The following is a 22,525-nucleotide window of genomic DNA, read 5'->3' as shown; positions in this document are numbered from 1 at the left end:
GTTATTAGGTTGTCAGTTAGTTATAAGATGATACTCATACAAATAACACAACCACGGACATATTCAGCTGACAGTTACCACACACCACGGCTTATTGAAAAGTAAACAATAGCAAACGATCGCTTGTCCGCACCGGCCGGCTATTGACAAAATATCGTAAAAAAAAAATAAATGTTACGCAACAACGACGTAAGTAATCCATAATATGGGCCTACATTAAGATAATACAATGGTTTTCATATTTTTTATATCACTATTTACAAAGAAAATACTTAATTTGTAGCGTACTCGTTTCGCTGCTTTCGGCGACATCTTTGTTCTGTCAAAACATGCAATGCATTCTGTGTAGCCCTAGCTCCCAAGGGTGGTCTCGGAAAATCTCAATATTGAGGGCGATACAGCCCTTAAACTTTCCCCTCAACGTAACTAGCGGGAGCGCACATTTTTGAGATTGAGGGTTAAGCAAGGAATTGGAATTCACCCTACGTCTGTCTCTCTGTCTGCCTGTTAGCAACATAACTCGAAAAGTCACGAGGAACAGTAAGGAACATGTGATTAAATTTTGGGCGTGATCCGTAGATGCTATCACTATTTTCATCGCTATTTTGTAGGAACTGCGCTGCCTTGGCGGAGGTCTGCGCTCTCCGAGTGCTTTTGTAGTTATCTTTGTCTTCACTTGGATGAGGTTGGCAGGGAGTGTTTGTTACAGCTGCTCAAGAAAGATTAGATTAAAGATTAAATTATTCAAATTTAATTTGTTTCAGAATTTATGAAAAAAATTTCATAATATTATGATATAACCAGCATCTGAATTACATCTTATATCTTATTTTCTGAGAAACACACACACATATAAATCTATTGTACTCATTTTTCTTACCTCATAAGGACATTTTCTTGACCTTTTTTCCTTTAACTTAGTCCACATGGAGACTGAAGAGCCTCATTTTTAAGGCTCTGGTTAGGGTTAGGCATGAGATATGGCTTGAGGTGTAAGTTAGGGTTAGGCATTAACTGGTTATGGTTTAGGTAAAGTATTATGTTTTGATCAGGCTGTTCAAATGAATGGAAGTCAGCGTTGTGACAAGACAACCTCTATAGGACCTTTTCTGGCATAAACACTGACCTTGTCAGGACTTGTAGTCCTCATGGAGACCAAAACCTGGTCCTAATGAGGCAGAACCTCATTTCAGAAGAACTGGTTTCATTTAGGGCCAAGGTTGGATTTGTGTGTGTGTGTGTGTGTGTGTGTGTGTTCAGAGGGCAGGACGTCTCAGTCAGTGGGAGTGAATCAGAGAGAAGATCATATAAAAGACACCAGGAGACTGTGGGACCTTAAATCCTCGTCCTCTCATCAGCTCTCATCTTTACTCTCTGCGCTGCTCAGTTGTGTGGAACTCGTCTCCTCCTCATCATGCTGGCTCGAGCTCTGCTCCAGACTTCGCTGGTTCTCTGGCTGGCTCAGCAAACTCTGCAAGGCGGTAAGAAAAACGCAGGACTGGTGTGCACGAGTAAAAGACGGTTTTAGTTTTAGGAGCTGTTTCGTCTTTGTCTTTCAGACGTTTTTTTATCGTACAAAATATAAAATCGACATGTACATAGTGTAACTGTTAGAGATGACAGTGTTGCTGTGGGAATAATCAAGCAATTGCATTTTGACTTTTTGCAAATTTCACTTATTTTAAGCATAGCGTTATAACAATATTCATACTACACAATTTTGACAATCATGGGTGTAATTAATCACAATAACGATGGCTGAGTACCATTTAGCTTCCTCAGTTTCAGGGTGCATGCTGGTTCACTGTCACATGAACACCTGTGCTGTTCTTTGTCCACATTCTTTTCTATCTACATGTATTAATGTTTGTAATATTTTGCATAGCAAATTCCTCCATTTATAGGACAAATTGGGGAATATCTTCTCAGTATGATTTCATAATGGATCAGTGTCCTCAGTGGGTCACTCTCACTCACTTGTTAGATATCATGTCTCTGAGATCGAGGAGTTGGAAAGCGCATGGACGGTCGCTGGAGCTGCAGCGTCAGTGATCCCACGCCAAGTCTCTGCGGTTCATATTATCTAATTCCTTTGAATCACAAGACGCGAAGAAGAAGAAGAAAAAAAAATGTGACGAGCGAATGTGAGCAGAACCGAGGCGCAGACGTCGTCACTCTTTTCATCCTCTCTTTCCATCAAAGGGTCTCAGTGTGTCTCTGCGTCTCTGTTCTCCTGCTGCCATGAAACACCGTCGTGACATTTGTAACGTTCACAAGTTTGAAGTCATCCTTGTCCTTCGTCTGTCAAAGACATGAAAGGAAAATGAACTCGTTCTTTTTAAGTCGCAGCACAAATCAAACACAGTCTCCTTGTTTTAAGGACAATCATTCAGTAATATTAGAATTAGTAAGGGAAGACATACTTGATATATTGATAATAATGACTTATTTTGAAAGGAAATATCAATAATGCAGTGCATTATTTTCCATTTTTACCCTAAAATGAACAGTATTGTGTGCACTTATGACTCTATTTGTTTAACAACTACTACTAATTACATATTTATTTTTAATTGTTACTAATATTATTCTTTTTTCCTTTTTAAGGGGTTAAACCTCAGAGTGTGTCCTGGGGAAGAGTTATGCCAGCCAGAGGTACGTCACACCTTCACACTTTCAACTTCTTCAGTTTCTTTTTGAAACTTTTTGACCATGTTATTTAAGAGATTTCAGATTCATTTCATTTTCATTTGTTTTTTTTCACCAGGCGTTAATGTTGGAGTAAAACCTGGAGGTCAGTGGTGTTTGTCTCTTAATAATACCTATTAAAAATGACAATGAAATAAAAGCTGCCATTTTTAAACAGAATAAAATAAAACTTATATCTTATATCTCAGTTGCAGGTGCCCTTGGAGCTCTGGGAAACAGATATGGCACCAAAGCAATGAAGACTGGACGTAAGTTTGACTTTCCTTTAATCTGCATGCTCTTCTTTTACTTTCACTACAGATAAGTCACCCGTTTTTTTATTCTCTCTTTTCTTCTACACCAGTTGGACGTTACCCAGGAGCTCAGCTCGGTGTTGGTGAGTGAGTCACATTATAATAAACAGTTACTCTGTTTGACAAGCGCTTTCACAGAAATATTTCATCCTTAACAAGATTTAACCAGGTCTTGAAAGTCTGTTTTCTAGACCTAGAAAAGTATTGAAGAAGTATCTTAGCTCATAGTAAAGGTTTAGAGTGTGCACAAAGGCATTGATATGATTTCGGCATAAATGTCATGGAAGGATCGTCTCCAAAGTCTATGAAGTAAAAATCTCACTTTGAGTTAAAAGGATAAGATAATGTCATCATGTATCTAAGAAAATATAAACTTTATTTATCCCACAAAGTGGAAATTTACTCCTTTACAGCAGCAAAAAAACCCAGTTAAGACGGACATGTGCAGACAGCAAAATTAGACGACACAAAAACAAGCAAGGGGTTAAAGAAACGTAAAACTAAAGTCTTTGTCAACTCAAGGCCCGGGGGCCAGATGTGGCCCGCCACTTCATTTTATGTGGCCCACGAGTGATTGATTGGTCTTAAAAAACTGTGTTAAAATAGGTCTATGCTGCTTTAAGGCATGCGTTGACCATAATCTACATTTCCCACAATGCATGGTGATTGCGTTACCCGCAAAGTGACGGCATCCCGCCACTAGATGTACACGTAGTGTATCATTGTATATGCATCATGCGACGAGTGAAATTGAGATTGAGACTGTGATCGCAGCAGAATGTGTTCACAAAAACCACAACCAAAAACCATGTGGCAGTGAAAGCTAGCTTTATTGTGGCTGAAGAAATGGCCCATGCTTCAAAGTGTTTTTCTGAGCGTGCGTTTTTAAAGCAGTTCATGCTGAAGGTGTGTGAGCAGGTTTGCCCTGACCAGATACAGACTTTTAAAACTGTTTGTTTGTCAAGAAACACCATCGCGGACGTGGTTATATCTATAATGCATCATATTTGTAACTTGAATAATTAATAAATACAGAAAGTTATTTAGCAATATGTTACGGAGTAGTTACCTTTATTTTACATTATATTTGGTGACATTTAGTAACATTTATTCTGTATGACAGTTACATCTGGCCCTTTGAGGGTAACCTTTATTCTGATGCCTCAGTGAAAATGAGTTTGACACCCCTGGTCTATGTGCATTACATACAGAAAATATTAAGGACATTATATCCAGTGAAATATGTGTAGAAATATAGAAATGTGTATAGAAATATTGCACATTGCAGGTAGATGCGTAAATAACTATCATGTTTACAGACAGTAAGAAATAAATGCTGATAAATAATTTTGGCTATTGCACAGGATAATCCATATATGTCAGGGAGGAAAGATGTCCATGTATCCATTTATTCATTCATTCATTAATGCTTTTATTACAATCTACTAAACACAAGATACAAGGTACGATCTCAACAAGAAAGTAGGCACCTATGTTTAAAACTACATAAAGTCGAGGTCTAGAAAAACTTTTTTTAAATCCATCCTTCGAGATGAAAAGCTCTGTCCATATCACTGATGACCGACAACACTGATTTGCTTCTCTCACGTGTGCAGGAGGTTACAGGTCTCTTGGATTGGGAGGTAGAGCAGGTCTGAAGCCAGGTGGATATGGAACCCAGGGAGCTTATGGTAAATCAATATAACCTCTCAACACCTTCTCTAACCTTCTGCTGCTTCTTTCTGTTGAAGAGTGTGACTGACAGGTCTTATCAAATAAATCATATATCGTGTTCTATTGATACAATTGCAGGTGCCAGCCTGGGCACAGGAATGGGTCTGGGGACTGGACTTCCAAATGGACTGGGACTGGGCTACGGTCAGGGTGCAAGACGTGGTATTTTTGTATTTGTTTATTTAATTACACATAGAACTTAGGTAACAAGGCTAATGTATAAAAGAAGATGTCATCTACTCATGTATATTCAACATCTTTCTTTACAGCATATAGTCCGTGCTCAGTAAGGTGGTAACTTAATATTTAAGTTTTACTTAAAGTGATTTTAGCCAGTATCGCTTTATTAATATTGATACTGAGTATTGTATCAAATCATCTTATAAATACATGCTCATGCTCATTGTAGTGACAAACCATGAAAACATAGTTCTGTCCTCATCCATCCATCATCACTATAATATATAAGGAGAAGTTGATTTACATGGAAGCCATAATGTAATTATTTTTAAGTAAAGACTTCAATATAAAGCACTTTATGATACGAGAAATGCTTAAGGAGTATCAGCAGCAGCGATACAGTATTTGTAAATATCAGATTTTATTTTACCTGACCTTTATTTAATAGATATAAATCTCTTTGATGAGAAAGGCCTGGCCAAGACAGCAACAATTCATTTAAAACAGCTGCAGTTTTCTAGCACAACACTGTTTTACTTAGATTTAACATTTTTCAGGGGAATGTCTGTACATGATGAAGCTTTAAACGCTGTCACGCTGGTGGTGACTTTTGGAGTTCTGCATCAGTGGAGTTCATTTATATGAGATGAGTTCACCCAAAATGGCCTTGTAGACAAACGTATACAGATGAAATTTCATTCTTAAAGTGAGCGATGGTGTGTCTGCAAACTCATAGAGAATACAGCGATGAATACAGGCGCCAGAGTTGCTTATAACATGTAAAGTACTTGATTAACTCTGTTCATCAAATCTGTGTTTTGACTTTGCAGCCTATGGTGCTGGTCTTGGTAATCTGCCAGGTTAGTAATGACACCGTTTGTCTCGTGATTTTCTGTACAGTTTTTTTTTTCCCCACATGGCTCTGAAATGGCTCTGCTTGTTTGTTTGATGAATCCCAGCGAAGAAGCACTTTGTCATTGTCGCGTCTGAGCACATAGATTACATTGTTCTGGTGTAGCAGCGGAAAAAACACAGGGCCACTCGTAATTTAGTGTTGTTGTGATTTAAAAATATTGCTCTACCAACCAAAAAAAAACCTTGGCCGTCGTTAAGTCAAACTTGTGAGTTGAAGGCCTGTCTCCCTCGCAAGGTCTTAAAGACACTAATCCACGCTTTTAGAACATCTCGGCTGGATTATTGTAATAATCTGTCATCTGTCGACCCCAGCTGGTCCAGAACACTGCCATTCGACCTTTAACAGGAAAAAAGAAGAGAGCACATCACACCTGTGTTGTGCCACCATTGAACATTTTAAATCACTGTTAAAGACCCACCTCTTCTCCTTGGCCTTCACTTCAGGATAAGAATAATCAACATAGACACTTCTATTCATTTTTTTTTACCGTTTTACTATTCTATTATGTTACTTTTTTACTGTATTTTCTTAAAAATTATTTTATGTTTTATACTTGACTTGACTCTTTGTTTCCTTGCCAGGATACGGGTCTCTTGCCGGAATGGGCTATCCTGGAGCTCGACCAGGTAGGTGATGACTCATGTTTTACGTCGGGACTCTTTATTCCATTCCATTCCAAGGTCCAGTGTGTAAGAAATAGTGACAGCTAAAGGTTCCACGTCTGTGGAGAGCACATATACAAACTAGTGTTTCTGTTCTTACCTAAAAGGGGTCTGCATTAGTGCTGCAGCTAACAATTACTTTCATAATCGTTTAATCTGTCGATTATTTCCTCGATTAATTGCGTAATCGTTTAGTCCATAAAATGTTGAAAAATTTTCCTTTGTGTTTCCCAAACCTCAAAATGTTGATTTTCTCAAATGTCTTATTTGGTCAACAAACAAAAATGATTCAGTTTTAATGATTTATTTGTCATATGGAGCAAATAAACCTCAGTAAATATTCACATTTCGGAAGCTAAAAAATCTGAAAACTTGACGATGAATTCAGTAATCAATTCGTATTCGATTAAACAAGTAATTGTTTCAGCCCTAGTCGTTCTAGCCTTACATGCATGAGTACACAATCTCACATTCCTTTATGATAGCAGCAATCTCTGGTTTTATGACTGACATGTTTGGGTCCTGCAGATTGTAACAGACAGACGTTCACCTGTCTCTTTCCAACTACAGTGGCCTTTGCAGAACCGAAAATATAATTTTTCATCTTAAGGGTTCCTTTCAAAATGCCAAATACATACTCTGTATGGCAAGATGATAGCCTCCTTTTTATGGTAAAGTGCTTATACACTTATTCAAAAGGTAATGTATTCAATAAATGCTACGCAGGACCTTTAATGTGCACAGATTTTTTTAACCAGGCCATAGTGTCAGTCTCTATTCTGAGTGACATCAGTGACAGCCCCCTCCCCCTTATCTGCTGCCATTAGGACTTGGACTTGGCTATCCCACTGGACAGAGGGCTGAGGACCTTATACCTGGTAAAGCCTTGACCACGTCCACCTGTGGTGTTTGTGTTTGTTAGTCCATGTGTGTCTTTGTTCTGTGTGTTCTGTGAGACTGTGAGAGTCACGCGTGTCGTTGCACGTTGCATGAGTGACGTTAAGATGTTTTTGCAGAACCAGTAATTCTGCATAGTTATTTGATTATCGTTCAACAGAAAAACACTCACACCTGCTGATTTATTTATATTTGTGTGTGTGTGTGTGTGTGTGTTGGGGGGGTGGATATTGTGCACTGTGAAAATGACCTTGTTCTGGTTACAGTTCTGGTTTTGTGTCGCAGTAGTTGGTTAACTGGTTAATTGGTTAAAAGTTAGTATTTGCTGTGAAAGTTGAATTATCTGTTGTTAGCAAATGTTTTTTTTGGCTTTAAAAACATTTGCTGTGTGCCGCTGTCGGAGTCATCAGTGTTTTACTAAGCTTTGTCTTGTGCTGTAACACAACATGTTGATGTTGTGTTGTTGTGTGTTTCATGTTGATTTCGTTGCACCGATGCAGTGAGAAGGACAGCGCGTGTCCCTCCAAAGCTTCAGTTTTGTGTCATCGTCTTGCTCTTTCGCTGTGATGATGACTCTGTCCTCTTCTGTCCACTAATCACAGGCCATAATGGATTTGGTTTTGTAGCCATTTGGTCTTAAATCTGAGTACTGATTACTCCAAAGATGATGCGATGTATGGCATTGGATGCTTAAATACACACATCATTAAATTCAAAGTGCAGTCTTTGAATTGAGCTGCCAAACAGAACATGTTTTTGCCACTGGTTTCCACAGTGTGCTGTTGAGCCAAGAAGAAGTCATGAATACATGATATTTCTCTGCCAGGTTTGTCTGCAGCAGATTTGGGAGGACCTGAGCTGCCCGGTCTGGGCCAAGATGCTCAAGATCCGAAGAGAAAAAAAAGCAGAGCTCTTGTTCCCATGTATGGAAACAGAGACAGAAGTCTTGTGCCTGAGATGCCAGTTGGAGTAGATGGTATTCTTGGTCCCTTTGCAGCCAAATTGCAGAAAGGAGGAGAGGTCAAAGGTCTTGATCAGATGTTTAGATCATCAAGTATTGGTAAAAATCCGGGTCTTTATGCTTCACAAGGAGGAGGAAGTCATGATCCCACAATCTTGAAAAGAAAGAGCACCACAAACCACGGAGGAGTTGGACAGCAGCTGCCACCAAACTGTGGATCCATGAGGGAAATCAATCACCGTGAGCGTATGGGATCAGAAAATGCTCAAAGCTTAGTGCCTCAGCTTCAACCTGGGACAAACAGTGAGCATCTTGGCCATGCAGCGCCAAAAGCACAAAAAGAGAAATTCTATCCATCGCCTTTTTCGCAAACTCAGGGACCCCGAGACCATTTATCTTACAAGCAGGGTGTCAAAGACCTTGGGCTGGTGACTGAAGGCACAGATGGACTTAAAATCCATGGACGTGTCGCTATAGAAAGTGGCAGTCGTGGTTCTCTCAATCTTCAAGGAAGAGTAGGACTCATAGTGCCACCTGCAGGTGGAAGCCAAGGCTTTGGCATCGACTCAGTGGAAGGGCAGGAGTCTAAAGGCTTTACTGGTGAAGCAAAGCATCTTTATGGAGTTGAACATGGGGGCAAAGAGCCAAAAGCTCTCGGTATCCCAAGGCAAACTAGGAGGAATAACCAGGCAACACGTAAGAGCTTCTCCTCTCACCTCCTCAGTTTCTTTATTCGCCAACAGCACAATTAATCCATGTATTTCTGAGTTGTTTAATAGTTTTTGGCCGACTAGTTTATGTTATCTAGAACTGTGTAAAGCTCTTCTTAATCCTGCATTTGCAACAGTTGGTAGGCTGACACCATCTTGGTCAGATTTGTATCTAAAGATGTGCCTTGGAAAACCAAGTCAAATCATTTGCTTTGTTTTTTAAGAAAATAAGGTGGAAATTTAACAAAACATACGGAACACCTGTTGCCTGGATAGCCTCCCTGTGTTATTCCACCTGTGCAGAGACTGATTGGACTTAGCTTTATCTGTATCTTCCAAACCTCATGCCAACAAAATGAATGATGGCCTTATTATAACTAAATCATCTTGGTAGTGCCATGGCATATTTTATAGACCTGAGCTTAATGATATTTGATAAAAGAGAAGCAGAACGTGGCCTCTATTTAATGTAAATCAACTACTAGAAGATAATCACGTTTTTATTGTTGCTTTTTTTTACATGTATGCTTTAAAGTGAGTGTCATGTGACTTGTGATGGCTAAGAATGGACTCACCGTTTGTATTTATTTCATGGTCTGGACGAATTGGGAGCAAATGTACCTCATTGGTTTGGTTTCCTCACATATGGTGTCTTTTTATGTGTCTGTCAGTTTTGCCAGTGATCCACATGAGGCGTGTTTAAGGTTGTTTTATCTCTAAGGTCCATGACATCTGGTGTTTTTAGGATTTAGTCCAGGAAAGACACTGCTCTTTGCTCTACTGTCTACAGCACATGTCAAACACTGCATGTTGTGTGTTGATAGCAGTTCTGGTTTTAACCTGATTGTGGTCTTCGATGTTCTAGTAGAGCTTTATAGGATTGTTTCTGTTGAATCTGGAGAATGATTATTGTGTGATAGCCGTCATATAATGTTAGAATAATTGTCATTTATACAACACTCAACAATGATGCACAGAAAAGTAAAAACAAAAAAAAGGTAAATGTGTAAATATTGACCTTTTCCCCATACATGTTTATCATGGGTGTTTTATGAGACTATTTGACATTGTGTCCATGTTAAATTCCTGGTGATTTTGTGTTAACTTTTTCCACAGGTTACACTGGAGGAGCAGGGAACTACCTGGGAGCCAGCCTTGGTGCTGGGGGCTATGGAGCAGGTAACTGTTGTGCAATGAACTCACAAAAATCCAACAGACCCTTTTTAAGCAGATGGAGATGATGGTGATGAATGTTTCCAATGCTCTGTCCACAGGTCTTGGACAGGGAGCTTACCTGGGCGGTGCAGCTGGCAAACTTGCAGGTACAAGTACATACATTTTCCATTTTTTACTCTCCATTTCTTTTGTTGTGATTTAAGGGATTAATGTGCTCGTTCTTTTCTCTTTTTTTGCCCTTGGTGCTCCATTTCCTGCTTGTCTCTAAAATAAATGTCAGCTGCTGCCGCACTTGGACAAGGTGGGTATCCTCACGGTGTTGCCGGCAAGTTTAACGGTGAGGCTGGGGATAGTTTTTTTTCATCTGTCGACTCGCATCCTTTCCTCTTCCGTACAGATTATTTGAGTTATTGCCAGGAGTTTGATTAGGAGTTTCATGCCACAGCCACAATAAGCTGAAGAAGATTTTTCGGTTATGGTAATTTATGATAAGGAACTGCCGTGGCTGACTGTGACAACAGAGCTAGCTACGCTAATGCTAATCGAAAATTAAAACATTTGCGTTGTGCCTAATGAGGTTGCACAGTGTTTGCATTATGTTAGCCCTAATGCTAATCGTGGCCTCGCTAGCTTACCTTTGGAAACAGGTTCGCCAAGTTAGCCGCAAGGAAGTAGCATGTTAATGCAAAAATAAATATGTGCTTGTGTATTGGTGAATGGACACCTCGTCGTTTCAGTAAAACACCATGTTCTGCGGTGAACCGTTTGAAAATGTCTCACCCACCGCTCCAGACAGCACAGCTGCTGCTGATGAGCCGCTGCCTGCCTGGTGTAGCGTGATAAATCAGCGAAAATTCAAATTCCTCCAAAAAATGTGAAAATCAAGGATGCACACCATCGGGCCATGCTCAACCCATATCCAAAGCCTTAGGGCGATCTGACTTACGGTCAGCGAGATATGCCACAGACACACAGAAGCAACTTGCTCTTTAGATAGATATCCTGCACAGAAGACCTGACAAAGATATGATAGTCATATAAACCTTCAATATGTGTGGAAGTTAAGACTAATTAATACAAAAATTAATACTAAAAATAGCAGTGATTGTTCATTTGGACTTTGCTTTGAAGGTCAAGTAACGGTTTTATTAAATATGTTCTTTCCCTCTGGTAACTAATTCCCACTGAAATGCAGAAGAGGAAAAAATTACTCATATATTATATTAGTCACCGCCAAAATTCAGTGAATCTGACTTTCTCCCTTTTCTCCCTGTTGTTGTTAGTATTATTAGTATATATAGTAGTAGTAGTAGTAGACAATAAGATACTTTATACTTTCATTTTCTGTATGGGGATTTTTGTCTTGGACTTGATTTGTACATAATAACACCTTCACAGATACAATAAAAGCAACACATGCCAACATATGACACCCAAAATTAACAGAATATATACTTTACACATATTACATGCACCCTATACTCATACTAAAATACTAAAATAATGATAAGCATGATAGCACCACAAGTCTATTGCATAATTTCTACAGCCTCAAGCAGTGCTGTTTTGAAGCGTTTTATGGCTGTCTCAGGCTAAATACTGGTATTTTCTTTTTTGTTAATCAAATCTCATCACAGGTTATGGAGAGGGAGCGTACCTGGGTGCTGTTGGCAACGGCTATGGTAAGTGGCAACTCACCAGTACTGAGAAATTCAAATGCTCCCAGTCAAAGTGTGCACTCACTGTACGCACGTACGGCAACACTGAGGCTAAAGCAAACAATTAACCTGTGAAATGTGAATTATTTGAGATCATTGTTAATTATCTTTGGTGTCAGAGGGAATCAGGGAAACATCGCCGTCACTTAGTAGAACGGTGATGTTCACCTCAGGCAGACCGTTAAAGAGCTGTCTTTGGTCTGGTTCTCTCTGCAGGTGGAGATGCGGCAAAAGCTTTGGCTGCAGGTACTGGTCATATGTTCCCCTTTAAGGTCTCCTTTAAAAAACGCTCACTGCAAAGGCAATTCAAAACACTACACGTGTGTGGTTGCCAAATTTGCAAAAATATATCAATGAAAAGCTGCACTTGTACCCAGCGTTACACTGTTTCTGACATTATTGAACCTATTTGGATCATTTTAGTGTGTCAGCAGCAGGCGGAGATTGAAAATGTGTCTGCTTTGGAGCAGCAGTGGAGAATGATCATGTGATGAGAGGAGATAATAGGGTGACAATTAAGGACTGAAACAACTTTATATGCATTAAATATCCACCAACAAAGTGAAAGAGGGAGAGGAGGAGAGAATGAATGTGAGAAAAAGTACACACATGGGAATTTAAGCTGGCACTATTGTTATCAGTAATGCCAGTTTTATGTTTCCTTAATCTCTGATGACATATAATGTCATGTGTAAATGTTATGCCTTATTATATTTATAGCCCCTTAAGGTTTATATATATGCATTAAAGGTGTAAGAATGTGGCCAAAAACGGTTACTACATTCAAATTCAAAATACAGAGGTCTTTTAGGTTTTGTTTTTTGATGTAACTGGCAACCCGTGGTTGCTCGGCAGCTGAGACTCTACTGACTGCAATGATTGGTAGACGGCGTTAGGTGGCGCCACATGCCAAAACATGATTTCAAAACATAAACATAATTTACAGTCTGCAAAATATATTTTTTAATGCAAATATTTTGGCTGTACTGTTGTTATCTGTGAGCTCAGTATGTTACATGAACATTATTCCTGAGTCTCTGTGACATATTAGGAGGATTTAAGGGCCAGTTGCTTTAGATTTATTACATAATGCACCTTTAAATCTGATTTTTACATTCATCCCTTTTCTCTGAACAGGCTACGGGAATGGATTCAGCGACGGTTATGGAGCCGGTGAGTGCTGAATGTGCAGGAAAGGCGAGACTGAAGTCTGCTTTGACAGTTGAAGACTCACAAACATCATCATATAGTGCTAATTTAGAACTATGTTTCAGGGCTCGGTTACCCTGCAGAGTTAGCTGATGTTGCCGAGAACAAAGCAGGGAAGCGTAAAGGTAACTGTTAAAACCAGTTCTAACCAGTCGGAGGCTATAACAGGTGATAGCATTAACCCGTAGATGCTTAACCTACTAGAGCTGAAAATAATACAATAATACAATAATAATAATAATAATAATAAGAGACTATGAGTAGAACAACAGCTCCTCTGCTGAACACTGGGTGTAGCTATTGTCTCTTATTTACCAAAGCTGACCACTTTAAACCTGATTAATCTGATTTCCTGCTCCTGTAGATGCTTCTCCTTGCTCTCGCTCTCACCAGTTTCATGTGAATTGTTTAAAGAAGTAAGAGTTTGTAACATGTTTGTTGATTTTTTCAGCCCTCAGTACAGGAGGCTATGGTGGACAGGTCCAGGGAGGATACGGTAAGAGTTAAACACTGTATATCCATCCTGATGCCACACACTGAAGTAAATAAACCAGCATATGCTTCATTCATTTAAAGGTTTTGTATAAAAATAATATGAACTCACAACTGTGCTCTTTCCAGCACACAGTGCTGCAAGATCTGCAGAAAAAGAATAAAAGTTATTCTATTATATGTCAACATTATTTCAATCTGAATCTGTGACTCTCTTGTCTTCTTCCAGGAGCACTAGGCACAGGACTGGATTCAACTGTGGGCAAATACGGTGAGCACAGCGTCCATGTCTGACACACTGTTAGTCAGGCTTCACTCAAAGTGGCTTTCATGCATGATGAGTCAGACCGGAGCATAGTTCAGAGCTTTGTTCAAAGCTTGTGCAGATGAAAGGGTGAAAAGAGAGAAATGTTATGAGTCAGTTTGACCACCTGAATATCTGTTTCTGTCTCTCTGTAGGAGGCGCTGCTCAGGTTCCTTATGGTAATGCCCCAGTGATTCCGACTGGACTGGAAGGTAAGAACAGCACGTGTTGGGAAATTCATTGTATAATCGAGTACATTTATGTTACATCTTGGGGGCGACGGTAGCTCAGTGGTACACTCTTAGAAATAAGGGTTCCAAAAGGGTTCTTCTACAAGGGCTGAAGTTGTACCTGGAACCATTTGCTTCTGAAAAATCCTTTCCCGAAGAAAGGGTTTTTCAAGGGTTCTTGGTGAGAACCATTTTGATCCAGAGAACCCTTTAAAACCCCTTTCCTGAATAAAGGGTTTTAAAAGGGTTCTTGGTGGAACCTTATATGGTTCTACTTAGCACTTTTATTTCTAAGAGTGTATAGTGGGTCATCTTTCAACTGGAAGGTTGTGGGTTTGATTCCGACACACGGCTGTGCGGTTATGAGCGACAGAAAAATGCGCCATTTACCATCTTCAGCAATAAAAAGAAGTTCCACCACAGCAACTGAAGATGCAGCTTCCTGATTGGCTTATTCCTGATTGGCTTACTACGCAGAGCAATCTGCCTCCGCATCCGCATGACTTTGTGACTTTTATCACGTATCAGCGTGTGAAATGTCATGTGTGGCGTAAGTGTGAACTTATTTAAATGAGTGTTTCTCACGTTTTCTCACAGTTTCCATTGATTTTATTAAGCGAAGCTAACTAAAGCAGCTCCAGTTGCCTATACCTAAACTCCTAACAGATGCTAAGCTATGCTAAGCTAACCCTCGTGCTGGCTATGATTAAATAATTACCACACAGATATCCTCCCTACAAAAATAATAATTTTTCCCACAATGTAATGACCACACATTGGTGAAGTGGTTAGCATTGTTGTCTTGCAGCAAAACCACCCGGGTTCATAACCTGGACAGAAACAAGGGCAACTCTCAAAGCACGTGGAGGATGATGTGTTTAACAATGGATGGATGAGAGGCTATTGAATACTTCCTTGCTGGTAACCATGGCAACATTGCATCGTCCCGGTTCACAGAGAAAAACTGATTCTCCTTTTTTTTTTTTTTTTAGAAAACTTTTTCGTGCATGCGTTTGTTGGCGTAGTCAGGGCACAAGGTATCAAACGACTCGCAACGTTATACATAGATTATGAAATCATGGCCTCAGGCCTTCACCCGATCAAAGAAGAACAACAAGTTATAAACAATTCACAACATTCCTTTTTTCTTCTTCTTCTTCTTCTGCATCACACTTACGCAACATGTCAGTTACCACAAGCCGAGTGTTTAACGGACATGTTTGTCTCCCAGGTGAAGGGGGCTATCCGTACGCTGCTCAGCCGCTCAGCCTGACTGCTGAAGGTGCCAAAGCCTCCAGCAAATATGGTGAGAAATGAGCGTGTGAGCGATGAAGTGTGAAAAAGTGTGTGGTGGAAGAAGAGACTTTCTTCAGGGTGTTGTTCACTTTTAATGTCACCCAGTGAAGTGTGAACTCGCTGTTTGACAGCTGAGACCTGAAGAGGCTAAAATGACCACTGGTTTTCATGAGAATGTGATATCAAAGCCTTGAGGTTTTTTCAAATAAAGAGTATGAGGGCCTAACTGAAGAGAGAAAAAATCATAAATATTTATTATTAAGTCCTGATGCAAATGATAATGTTGCAATAGATTAAGTATAACACAGGTGTTGTAGGGAAGTGTCTTAGATACAGACATTAACACAGCAAATATGTTTATGATTTACTATAAGTTTGTGTCCATATATATGTATATATATATATATATATATATATATATATATTGTAACTAGATACACAATGCCCAATAATTATGTTTATGGAAGCTGAGGGCTTTATCTGAAGCATTGCCTTCTGTATCTTCGGTTGACCATAGTGTATGCAGAGGTTAAGCATTTGTCCTTTGAGGTGCCCCTGAAGGTCAAACAAGGGCATAAGGTGATGTATAGGAGGAGGAGCAGGTAGCCTTTAAAATGACTTAAAAGTAAGATGCAGCGCTCGGAATTGACACTTGACTTGTAACAGAATAAAGTCTCATTCTGCATCACCACCCCATCACCACCGAACGACAGCAGCTGATCATTTCAGATTAAGCTTGACAAATAAACACGACTTTATTCTCATAATATGTCGACTTTCTTCTTGAAAGATTGAAAAAAAGAAAAGAAAAAAGTCTTCAGTTTGGGCCTAATACTGCGTCATACATCTGAAATGTGCTTCCCTCACTCCTTTTCTGGTCACAGGACGTCGGTGTTGCGTGTCTCTCTGCAGCCGGTGCTTAGTGAAGCATTTATGTCATATTTAGATTTTCAGAGTCTTCATTGTTGTTAAGTCCAATCATTTGTGTTGTTTCAGAAGCTGGTGCTGGATTTGGAAATCAGCAAACAGGTGAAATATTTACTTGGTCTAACCGTAACCCTAACTTTACTTAACTATTACTTACCTAACCCTTATACCTTTAACTCTGACCTTAACCATAAAACATGTCTTTACAATGAAATGTAATATTTTACAGTATAACTACTTGTTTTTTTGTTCCTGTGTACATAGATGAATGTTTCCACAGCATAAAACCCACACAAACACACAATAAAACTCCATGAATGCTGCATCTATAGCTGTTTTTTATAAATATGCACACACCAACTACTTTATTTTGTAAACAACACGTGATTAAGTGTCAGACGTTGCACCTGGTGTGGTTTTCTGCTGCTGTTAGGTCGATGTCTCATGCATAAGAAGTGGTTATTTGAATTACTGTTGCCTTTCTGTCAATTCGTACCAGTTTGGTCATTCTTCTCTTGCTTCTTTTTTCTTATTCTGACCATTCTCTGTAAACGTGACGGTTGTGTAGCCAAAATCCCAGTAGATCAACAGTTCTGAAAGACTGAGACACCAATAGCCAAAAGACACCCTCTTTTCTTCCTCATTCCGATGCTCAGTTTTTATCTTGCCGTGTTTTGTGGCTGTTGAGAGTATTCTGTCTTGATATCGTTTCTAACATATTATCTTTTGCATGCGTTTGGTCAGGTTATGGTGCTCAGATGGGCGTGACTCAGGATGCTTTGGGTAAGCAAGAAAACCCCATAAACAACTTCCACTTACGTTGCAGTTGCTGCCTCTCTGTCGTGATAATCGTGATGACACACAGTCGCTGCACCTGTGCTACTGTAGCATTCATTTCTGTTTATTGTATGGTTTTGTGTGCATGTAAATATAGTTTTGTTTGAAGTAAAAGAAAATGAAGCAAAACTATTTTTGGACGATGACCGTTGGCCACTTTTTTTACACATTGCTTGCACATAAAAACGACAGCTGCGTGCGTTATGAACTTCTCCCACTTAACATAAAACAGGCACGTTATTGAAACACATTTGGATGTGCTCTTTCACAGGAGAGCAGGCTGGAAAATATGGCGGCATGAACGGTCCCCTTGGAAATGGATACAAAGGTGAGAGTGAAGAACTGTTTTACATTCAGGTCCACTTCCCCCATGTTTCTCTTTTGATGTAAAACAGAAGAAAACAAAACTCAGTGGTTTCACAGCCAACCAAACCTTTCCTGACTGTGTGTCTTTGTGTGTCCTCCCCCCCTTTGTCTCCCCTCTACAACCAGGTTAATTCACATGACCTGAACCTCCTGAAGTGGATCGTTTCCATGATGTGTTCACTGTAATGTGTTTTGTGTGTTTCACCCAATTTTTACCTGGGTTTTTTTTCCGTCAGCTTTTTATTTTTTTTGTCTCTCACTCTCTCTATAAATGAACATTGCGTTTTTTTCAGTCCAGAAACGGCAGCATCAGTGCTGGAAGAAAAATCAGTGGTGAACAATAAACATATAAAAAGTGCAAGTAACTTGTGCCAATGTTATACAATTAATGTTAAAATGAACTGTTTTCTCTTTTAATCCAATAAATTATATGTCAAGTGATTCTGAATCGAAGCCTCTGAGTTTAAGCGTGTTTTAACCATGGTGTTGTTCTCGTTAATATCGCACAGCACACAGGAAGTTTCACCACTTCCTTTTCGTGTGTTGGGCAATGACAAAGAGACAAAGACAAAGCGATCACCAAAACCAAAAGTAAATGACATCAAATGAAACTGCAGACAGATATTTTTGCTTTAATTGTGATTAATACAAACGTCACGCTGAAAATAATGTCACGTGTTATAAACTGTATACATATAGTATAGTATAATATCAACAAGTGCAAGATCTTAAAGACGGTTCACTGTTCATGCTTTGCTCTCCTGCGAAGGAAGGACCAGAAAATGGGCAGTGCATGATTGAAACACAGATGCATCGTCCACCATGACATTTATACAACGCCGTCTCAGAAATGAAGCCTAGAAAGTAGGTTGGAAGTAATGGTTATGGTCACCAGGAACTCAATTTGAATAGAAGTCTGCAGGACATCGAGCCTGCTCACTGTCAGTAGATATTTTCCTGAGGAGTTAATGATCTCCCTCACTATTTTCAAGCCTCCCTCAATAGAACACGATGCCAGTTTTGTCAATAATGCGCGTCTTTTTCCCCACTTAGAAGAAAGTGTCTTCTAAGTGGAGATAAAGACACGCATCACATTTGAGTGGACACCAGTAAGATTGACAGCAGGTGATGTCAGTAAACCCCTGGTTGTAAAAACTGTCACAGTGTCATCACACTGTGAATCTCAGGGTTTCACAAGGAGAGTTTTTGCGCTTTCTACCAAACACAAATAAGAAAGAATACATACATTTCAAATTGGAGACCAATTAGAACTTTAAAGCGAAAAAACAAACCAAAAAAACAATAACAGTATCTACCAAACATAACTCCATAACTGATATGCATGTTATAATTCGTTATACACTGTTAATTGTCCACTGCAACACTCTGGTTTCTCTGAGAACTCGGCGCATCCACAAACACACCCATCTCTAACAGGATGTCCTTTGGAATACGGTGAGCGTGACGGGACACGTACAGCTTACTCAGACTTTGACTCATCGGCGAAGGTTTATACTCCATGCATGAATTTCCTGTCAGACTTGGAGCGCACGTCATCTCCACTTTGTAGAAGAACCGGCCGTGCTGCAGAGCGCACACGTCCTCCTTGACTCCAGGAGTCAGATCCTGCTCACAGTTTCCCAGCAGGTCGTCCCATTTGTGGTCGTCATCCCACACTTCGAATCTCACTTTTTGACCTGAGGACAAGTCCTGAGCGCGCATGTCGACCACCGTGTTCCAGTGTGGGTTGTTGTTGTTGTTTATAACACGAGACTCCTGGACCATCTTACCGTTGAAGAACACCTTCACGTAACCATCTGTGGCTGAGAAGTGGTCACCCCAAAGATCAGTCGCCCGTTGTACGGTGATGATGACTCGTGCCATGCCTTTGCGGCTCGGGCAGCAGTCTGAGGTTACCTCAGGGTTATTGTGACATTGGCAGACACAAGGATCTCTTGAATCACTCTTTCTGCCGTCCTTACAGGGGCTACTGCAGTTTCTCAACAGGCCTCTTTCCAGGATGTAATGGCTAATCGCTTTTTTAAGGTTTTTATGCTCAGGTGACTTAGGAGGCAGTAACTCGTGGAGGGCGTCCAGAGAATATGAAAGGATGTCTGGAATCTGTGGGATCGTGTTCAGCCATTCCTTATAGGCGGATGGATCTTTGTCAGCAGAGAATAGTAGATCAAACTCAGTGCGGCCTCCTTTTATCTCTGTGAACCTGCAGAGGAACATTTCAAAAGTTAAGTAAACTTGGCTTTTTTGCTGCTGAAACTATAAAAGGCTAATAAAAGGCTGCATGTGTGAGAATAATACAGTTATAAAACTCTACTCTTTCCCTTTTTCTAGCAGGGAAAGTACCTGGTGCTTCTTTTCCCAAGAGAGCTGAGCCGATACTAAAATGGGACATCAACAGACTGCCGGCCACTGATTGGTCAGAGATTGTCGTCACTGGACGAGTCATGAGCGCGACGTCCGACACAGGAATCAAACCAGACAATGCCGAACTGTACATCGGTTTAAAAAGACTTAAAAATCCCGAAAACTTGCATAAATCAAGTGATAAGTGGACTTTTCCCATGGGAAGTTGCCCTCTGGTGGCTATTCACTATATTCTTACTTTGTGGGAGGCCTCAACCAGCAAACCAGAGGACTGTGACATGCGTTTATGTACCAGGTTTATCTTCCATCGTAAACTTTTGCCGCGAAACACGAAAAGCACATCTGTTTTGGGCAGCACAAGAAAAGGCCCCTGCCTGAAGCAAATACCTGTCACTGAAGAGATCAGAGAACGATGACTTGCTCTCCGTCTTTTCAATGTCCTTCTTGCAGTGTTTAATTTGAGCTGACGCCGTGACCATCCCTGCGCTGCCGGACGCTTCCGCTTCCAGGCACATCTGCACCTCCTCTACAGAGAGGCCCTGCAGGCTTGCCTGGCACTGCTTGATGCTGGTCACAGACTGAACTATTCCACCCAACTTCACCTGGAATGACACAAAATGTGAGTCATTATAATTTGCCAATTTCTCAAAAAGAAAACAAAGAAATAACAAGCGTTCTGTTTTCATTCACCTTCGTGATGAAATGGGTTCCAAAGTTGTTGATCAGGCGGTAATATCTTTCTTTAGTTTCTGGGCTGTAAGATTTAGGGAGATTTTCCACAGCTTTTCTAAAGTCTCTGTGCAGTTTGGCGCGATCTGTGGATACTCTGTAACTGCACGCCAGAGGGAAAGACACAGTAGAAAACAATGTATTACATGCATTTTCCAAGCTGTACATGAGTGTGTTGGGAGACGTTTACTCTGAGCTTCTTACCTGTAGTACTCACAGAAGACGCTTTGGCTCGTGAAGCTGAACTTGTCATTCTTGCTTTTAGCCGAAGAATAATCAGCCAGTTTAGAGTGAGTGCCAGCCAACATCAGTGAGGCTCTCATTCCAAAGTCGAGACCGACCTTCCAGTCGTTTTCAATTGAGGAGGCGACGGAGCTGACCAGAGACTCACTGGACCTGTGGAGTTTACTGGACACTTTCATGCTGCATGACTGTTTCGACCTCCAGTCAGCCACGGACAAGGGGAGCTTTTGCTGTTTGTTCTCCACATAGGGATTGGTGCACAGGAGGCATTTTTTGTCCTTGCGTTGCCACAGATTCATGTCGAGCACATAAGCTCCCTTGCGTTCCATGCTGGTGATGTCAAAGCCCTCCCCGGCCAGATTGGTACCTGGAGCCATTTCTGCATCTTTGCACTGCTGGGGTGTCCCATCAGTGCACGACTGATGTGCAAACTGACAGACGGACAGAATGAGGCCGACGTAGATGCAAATGTTCAACAAGAACATGCTGCAAAGTTGGCTGACGGATGTTTTTTTGTTTTTTTTTTACCTGGGGCAAAAAAAAAAAAATTGTTCACTCACTCTACACGTTGACTTCTCACTTCACACCAATTGCAAAACTGTGATTTAAATCTTGTTCTCCAGTGCCATTGAGTCTTATCTGCACAATACTCATAGATCAGTGTATTTGATTAAACATTGATTTTACAATGTTGATTTACAAATCTCCCATGAGGAAGGAAATGCGTTTAACACATTTGCTACGCAGTTAGGCTTTCGCACGCATAGTATTTTCATATCCTGTCTGTTTTATGTATTGATGCGATGTACAGAACAACTTTGGTTGTTTTTCGAAATGTGCCAAAGATACATTTAGACTATAGTTTTTAGATTTATAATTTAGATTATAGTGAGAAACACTGAAAAAAAAGGGCAAACCCCATAATCTAAATAAGAATTAGACATAATCTTAATATTCTCAGCCCGTCAGGTTCCATTACATGTCTTTTTTGACATGGATGTCATATGTCAGTCTACCTTAAAGTTTGTCAAAATTATCAGGATCTGTTTGATTCAATTAGTCATCAATGACTCAGTGGAACCACGAAGAGAGTGAATAGTTATACATGTTCTTGAGATAGTTTCTTTGCTGCCCTAAAAAATGAGACTTGATAGAAGATAGTTTGGAGAAAGGTTTCGAAAATATAAAACTAACAGTCTTAATTTGACTGAAGTGAGAGGAAAAGTTGACCGTGCAGTTCAAATGTACAGCTCTTCAGTCCGGTTTATACTAGAATGAATCAGTTAACACACACAACTATATACTCAATGTATCCTGTCGTGATTTTGGAGCCTTTGACTTCTTCCTCTCACTGCTTTTTAGTCGATTGCACCAATCTCTCCACGACACTTTGGCAGCAACAAATGTTTTAAAGACAATATTGCTTACTGCAAGAGAAATGGCACACGATAACAACTGAGTAAAAAAGTAATGTAATAAGACTTAAGTTTCATCTCACCTCTTAATGCTGCACATGTGAACCTGCCTGTGAGTGTGAATGCGAGCCCTTTGTGC

The 22,525-nt window shown here is 40.2% G+C and overlaps 2 protein-coding genes across 2 annotated transcripts; one reads left to right on the top strand and one right to left on the bottom strand.

Annotated features, from left to right (window-relative positions):
• Positions 1-1,414: 1,414 nt before the first annotated feature.
• Positions 1,415-17,954, top strand: LOC310932532 (uncharacterized protein; the record flags this gene model as incomplete). Its single annotated transcript, XM_083895858.1, has 25 exons — positions 1,415-1,481; positions 2,608-2,655; positions 2,768-2,794; positions 2,898-2,957; positions 3,053-3,085; positions 4,619-4,693; positions 4,815-4,898; positions 5,747-5,776; positions 6,414-6,458; positions 7,322-7,372; positions 8,230-9,009; positions 10,179-10,241; positions 10,337-10,384; positions 10,519-10,575; positions 11,876-11,920; positions 12,173-12,202; positions 13,094-13,129; positions 13,231-13,290; positions 13,617-13,661; positions 14,117-14,173; positions 15,423-15,497; positions 16,484-16,516; positions 17,159-17,197; positions 17,484-17,579; positions 17,911-17,954. The coding sequence occupies 25 exons, from the start codon at positions 1,415-1,417 to the stop codon at positions 17,952-17,954; spliced, it is 2,028 nt and encodes a 675-aa protein (XP_083751984.1).
• Positions 17,955-18,982: 1,028 nt separating this feature from the next.
• Positions 18,983-21,456, bottom strand: LOC310932531 (perforin-1-like; the record flags this gene model as incomplete). The annotated part of the gene is made up of 4 exons (XM_083895857.1): positions 18,983-19,838; positions 20,387-20,601; positions 20,690-20,831; positions 20,933-21,456. The coding sequence occupies 4 exons, from the start codon at positions 21,454-21,456 to the stop codon at positions 18,983-18,985; spliced, it is 1,737 nt and encodes a 578-aa protein (XP_083751983.1).
• Positions 21,457-22,525: the final 1,069 nt, after the last annotated feature.

Source organism: Microchirus variegatus (assembly GCF_963457635.1).
Source record: "Microchirus variegatus genome assembly, chromosome: 10".
Taxonomy (NCBI): Eukaryota; Metazoa; Chordata; class Actinopteri; order Pleuronectiformes; family Soleidae; genus Microchirus; species Microchirus variegatus.
Note: the sequence above shows the minus strand (reverse complement) of the source record. Positions and strands in the feature narration are given on the sequence as shown.